The sequence below is a fragment of the Lolium rigidum genome, chromosome 3 (genome assembly GCF_022539505.1).
Source record: "Lolium rigidum isolate FL_2022 chromosome 3, APGP_CSIRO_Lrig_0.1, whole genome shotgun sequence".
Lineage (NCBI taxonomy): Eukaryota > Viridiplantae > Streptophyta > Magnoliopsida > Poales > Poaceae > Lolium > Lolium rigidum.
The window spans coordinates 230,971,844-230,977,908 of NC_061510.1; the positions used below are offsets into that span (position 1 = coordinate 230,971,844).

Here is a 6,065-nt window from a genome sequence, read left to right on the forward strand (position 1 = left end):
CTGGGTTTTCCACCAAGACCCTCGATGCAGCTTGATCCGATCCTTCCGTGAATCTTCCAACACAAGCCTAGCCTGACCCCTCCGGGCCATATTACATGTCGCAGATCTTGAAAAAAATTGTTCTAGATCTACGACAAATATTATTCTATACATGTGAAAGGATGAGTGATTGTTGGTTTTAGAGTATAGTTAGGGTAGTGCTATTAATAGCTCGTGCAGGCGGTGTCAGTGCAAACATGTACTCACAAGGACAGTCAACTTTACCCAAAAAGGCAATGCATGTCTCCCGCTTCACCCAAAGGTCGCGCTCTGCCTCGATCTCTCAACTTTTCCTTTTCTTTTTCTTTTTTAGTATCTTCTCCTGATCCATATTTTCCAAGAACGAACGTTCGAGGACAATATATATATGTAGCCACACCTCTCTCAAGTCTGAGAGGAATGCATGTACATTTAAAACTCTAACCCTAAATCCTAAACCCTAAACCCTAAACCCTAAACCGGTAGAGCAGTGGATCGGTTTTCTTTTTTACTGTTCACCATAGGCTGAGCTGGTGCTCCCCACGCACGGTTGTCAACAGGATTACATGTTGTAGGTAATACATGCCACGAATGGGATCAAGGTGTCGCCATTGGAGGCTGATCCGATGGTCGATGGAGCTCCTCTGCATAAATAGTTGTATAGCTGATGTAGTGAGTACGCATGCATCTTTCTCGTTTCTTACGATACGACCAAATGATGACTCCTAGTCGACGACTGCAGTCCTCTATAACAGTCGGCCTCCCCTCTCTCCGCGCCCTTCTAACTGTGATTCACTCTAGTTCATTCGTCCTCCGGCCGTCTCCCCTTCCATTTCCCCAGACCTCCACCAGCATCCTGTCCCAGCTTCCAGCATATCGGTAGAAAGAGGAGGAAGATGTCCATGCCGGCGGCAGAGAAGGTGATCGCGCTGGACGTCGACGCCAAGAATGGGCGGGGGGACGAGCTGGACAACGTGCCTGTCGCCGATGGCACTAAACACCAGATCAGTGGTACGTACGCGCGCGCGTGCTATTATAATCTCCCTTCACCCCTCCCATCTGCAGTACTTTGTAGCCTTGCTTAATTCTCCTAAAGCAAAAGAGGAAAGATGATCTTATTCTTGTTTCCGTGCTCCTTGATCGATCATTGTTAGAGCATCTCCACCGGCGCGCACCATAACGGCCCGATAGCGATTTGGGGCTGGCGTGGTTTTTGGGCTCGCACCGGTGCGTCCTAAACGGCGTCGGCTAGTTTTCGAGCCCAATAGAATCGATGGCAACCCCGTGCCGGCCCCTTCGCGCATGGCGCGAATAAGGCGTGCCGGTGCCTCGCGGCACGTCAGAAAACGAGCGTGGGCTCCGCCTGGCAGCCAGACACACCGATTTTCCAAACTCCTACCCACGTTCGAGCCGACTCCCACCCCTCTAGATCGCCACCGTCGCCGTCGCCGCCGCGTCCCTTCTTGCAATAGACACCGTCGCATGTCTAGGAACCGCCGTCCATCGACACGGCCGCCACCCCCTCGGCCGGCGGCCGCTGTTTTGCCCGGAACAGAGCTCGCTGCCACCGCGGCACAACCGCCATGTCCGCAAGGTATTCGTCCGATTGCCGTGTTGGACATCGACGACGAGATGATGGTGCAGCTGTTCACGGAGGAGCAGAACGCTGAGGCTATCCGGCGGCAACAGTAGCAGCTGATTCTGACGAGCATGCTGCGCGTTCGCCAGCCTTTCTTCGTCGTGCCTCGGCGCGGCGGCTCGAAGCCAGGCAAGAGGAGGAACATCAATCGGCATCGTCAAGCCGGCGCAATGCTGCTTGACGCCGACTACTTCAATGACAACGCGACTCATTCGCCGAAGAAATTTTGGCGCCGGTTTAGGATGAATAGCGTTGTTCTTGAAGATTGTCTACGACGTCAGGGAGTATGAGAACTACTTCATGGCCAAGCAAGATTGCACACGTTTGTGGGGCTTCACCTCAATTCAGAAATGCACTGCTGCAATGCGCTATCTTGCATATGGAGCTCCTCCAGATACAGCCAATGACTACCTACGGATGACAGAGTCGACATGTAAATAGACTCTCTACTAGTTCTGCCGAGCCGTCATAGCGGTGTTTGCTAAAGAATATTTCAGAGCACCAAGAGCAGATGATACAGCTCGGATCATGCAAAAAATGCAGCAAGAGGGTTTCCTGGAATGCTCGGAAGCATTGACTGTATGCATTGGGGCTGGAAGAATTGCCCTTTTGCTTGTCAGGGGATCTACAAGGGGCATACTGGTGAGTGCAGTGTCATTTTTGAGGCGGTGGCAGACCATGACCTTTGGATTTGGCATGCATTTTTTGGCATGGCAGGAACAAACAATGATATCAACGCCGTCGTCGCCCGATTTGGCAAGCCAAATCTAAGGTTTTCACCCGGAACATGAGACCCTAGGCAAGGGAGGTGCCGAAACTCCTCGATGACGCCACAGAGGAAACAACGCCCTCAGGCGTCGCCGTCACCGGCCCTGAAAGGCAAGGCTTTCGCCTAGAGCATGGTACCTCACCACTGCAGGCACTGTCCCTTCATCGCCTAGACCTCCTGCGCTGACCCTTTCCTCTCAAAGCGCTAGCCTTGGCAGCGCAACCCGCCGGCAGCACATCCAGCGCACCAGGTCGGGGTCAGCCATGCCCACAAAGGGACAAGCCGCCTAAGAGGGGCACCACCGAGCCACAAGCAGTGCAGGTGCCACCATGGGATGGGTCGCTGCGGGTCTGCACACATCCACCTCAGAGAGCATCGCCGGCCACCCAGCACCGTCCACCTTGTCGCTAGTGCCGCACGGACGCCACGAGCCGCCACGCCAAGATGGCGTTGGGTTCCGCTCAACCCGGCCAGAGCAGCAGCACCATGCGCTCGGAGCCGAGGAGGACGAACAAGGAGGAGGTGCCTGGCCGCACCCAGGAGGGCAGAACGGCCGAGGCCCACCAAACCCAGATCGGGCCCGAAGGGCCCAGACTAGAGCCAGCAAGCCCGCGCTGCCATGGCGCCATCTCCGGCCGCCCAACACCGCCTACCGCCAGCGCCGTTGTCGTCATCCCATCGTTGTCGCCGCCATCCCTAGCGTCGTCGCCGTCGCTGGCCACCCGAGGAGCCACCTGGGCCGCGCCGCCCGCCACCGGACTTGGTGGCCGCCCGAGAGCAGCCGCCGTCTCCAGCACGGGGGCACCGCCACCCCACGAAGCCTCCACGCCGTTGCCAAGGCAGCCGCGCCACCGCGCCCCTCGTCAAGCGCGCCGCCCTCACCGGCCCTATCGGCCCGCGCCAAGTCCTCCGCGCGAGGGGGAGAGAAGTCCCCGCTGCCGCCAGCGCCCGGGCTTTGCCCAGCGACGCCCTCCGGTGGCGGCGAGGAGAGGGAGGAGCAGGGGGAGGGGGTCTGAGCAGGTGGCGGCTAGGGTTCCCTCCCGTCGCCCACGGGAGCGACGAGGGGGTTTTGATCTTTTGAGCCTTAATTATTATCAACGGATATGAACCGCTATATCTACATAAACACAACATAATCTGACACCCGATGTATCTTTATTATAATAGACATGACTACTTGATTTCAGTAACTATAGCTAAACATTATTGGGTGAGAAATTATTAGTTAGACATCAACATACCAGTTTTTAAACTTTAAATTGATCTAAAGTCAGACATGTACGATCAATTTTTTTATCTCACACTAAAATACACAATAAAAGCTATATCCTATCTTGCAATATAAAATTATTTTCAGTTAACTATCTTATATCACCATGTACAAAATAATATATATTTATTGTATGTCATTTAACGAAACATTAATTAATTTATCACCAATAAAAATATATTAAATATGTGTTCCACAAAAGTGAAACTTTATGTAGAGAAATATTTATGTTGACTAGAAAGAACCGTGTTAACTCCAATCAGATAATACTCCAAGTTTCTACTGAAATACATACTGTAAGATAATTTTAAATGTTCCCCTCTCATTTGCGAGAACCACCGTGCTAGTTGTAAAGCAGAAAAGTGAGGTGTCCTGACGGAAGAAACATGAGACAATCGTTGTGTTGACATGCTTGATGGTTCTCAATCTCTGAATATACCTGCCTGTGTACGTTTGATGGAGTCTATTTTGGTCAGATCCATGGTACCAGGTGGGGTTCGTGTTCACCTCGGGGTTGAACAGCGCGTACGTGCTGGGCTACTCCGGGTCGGTGATGGTGCCCCTGGGCTGGGTGGGCGGCACCGTGGGGTTCCTCCTTGCCGCCGCCGTGTCCATGTACGCCAACGCGCTCCTCGGCCGCCTCCACCTCCTCGGCGGCAAGCGCCACATCAGGTACAGGGACCTCGCCGGACACATCTACGGGCGGAAGATGTACGGGCTCACCTGGGCGCTGCAGTACGTCAACCTCTTCATGATCAACACCGGGTTCATCATACTAGCAGGACAGGCACTCAAGGTACATGCTCTACGCTCTGACGACTGAGACACCCATGCTACTCGATCTGCTTGTTGACTTGGTGGTCTTCTGACACTAGCTACATGACAAGCAGGCATTGTACCTGCTGATCAAGGACGACGGCGCCATGAAGCTGCCCTACTGCATCGCGGTGTCCGGGTTCGTGTGCGCGCTCTTCGCCTTCGGGATCCCCTACCTATCGGCGCTGAGGATCTGGCTGGGCTTCTCCACGGTGTTCAGCCTCATCTTCATCGTGGCGGCGTGCGTGCTCTCGCTCCGGGACGGCGTGCGCTCGCCACACCGGGACTATAGCATCCCCGGAGACGGACCGGGCAGGGTGTTCACCACCATCGGCGCGTGGGCGAGCCTGGTGTTCGCGTACAACACTGGGATGCTGCCGGAGATCCAGGCCACCATCCGCCCCCCCGTGGTGAAGAACATCGAGAAGGCGCTCTGGTTCCAGTTCACCATCGGCGTGGTGCCCATCTACGCCGTCGTCTTCATCGGATACTGCTACGGAAACGAAACCTCCAGCTACCTCCTCAACAGCGTCCATGGACCCGTCTGGGTGAAGGCGCTTGCCAACCTCTCTGCCTTCCTCCAGACCGTCATAGCACTACATGTAAGCCTTGTGTTTTCGTCATTTTCTTTTTTACATATATATACATGTGGCCAATCGATTAACCAGAGTGGCACAAACTGGACAGATCTTCGCGTCGCCCATGTACGAGTACCTGGACACGCGGTTCGGGAGCAGCGAGGGAGGCCCCTTCGCGTTCCACAACGTGATGTTCAGGGTCGGGGTCAGGGGAGGGTACCTGACGGTGAACACGCTGGTGGCGGCGATGCTGCCGTTTCTGGGGGACTTCATGAGCCTCACGGGGGCCCTCAGCACCTTCCCTCTCACCTTCGTGCTCGCCAACCACATGTACCTCGTCGCCAACAGGCACCGCCTCTCCTCGCTCCAGAAGTCATGGCACTGGCTCAACGTCATCGGCTTCACCGTCCTCGCTGTAACCGCCGCTTTCGCCGCACTCAGGCTCATCGCCATCGACTCCAAAACATACCATATCTTCGCCGATGTCTGACTGCCCTGCTCCGATGCGTCTGCTACTGCTAGTGTAGCCTGCATGATGTGGCATGTAGCAAGCATCCTTACCTCAGTATCACCATTTCATTGACAATCATAGTATCATGTGTTAGTGAGAACAATAGCTAGCTGATGACTACCAGTAGTATAGTACTCTTCTCCAGAGTGTTATTGCACACTGCGCTGTTACTGAATAAGAATGGCCAGGCTTGATTTTGGCCCAACGTACGTCATTGGACGAGCAAAAGTGGTAAGCAGAAATAGATTGGATGGGAATCGCTGATTAAGTTGAGATCCGTCCGCTGATATTCGGTGACGCGAGCTGCATTTTTCAATGTCTACATACCTTAGTTTAGAACCGACGGCCCTTGACTGATTAATTAAAGGAAAATGATTCATATCCCCCGGAGGATCACACTCCTCCCAACCTCCTTAGGCCTTGTTTGGTAGTGGAGTATTTGTGGGGATTAGCGGGGATAACTT

The 6,065-nt window shown here is 54.1% G+C and overlaps 1 protein-coding gene across 1 annotated transcript; it reads left to right on the forward strand.

Moving 5' to 3' along the window:
- The first annotated feature begins 914 nt into the window (after positions 1–914).
- On the forward strand, positions 915–5,608 carry LOC124699082 (probable proline transporter 2). Its single transcript, XM_047231450.1, has 4 exons — positions 915–1,029; positions 4,173–4,492; positions 4,587–5,114; positions 5,200–5,608. Exons 1-4 carry the CDS (start codon positions 915–917, stop codon positions 5,578–5,580), a joined length of 1,344 nt encoding a protein of 447 aa, XP_047087406.1. The 3' UTR covers positions 5,581–5,608.
- Positions 5,609–6,065: the final 457 nt, after the last annotated feature.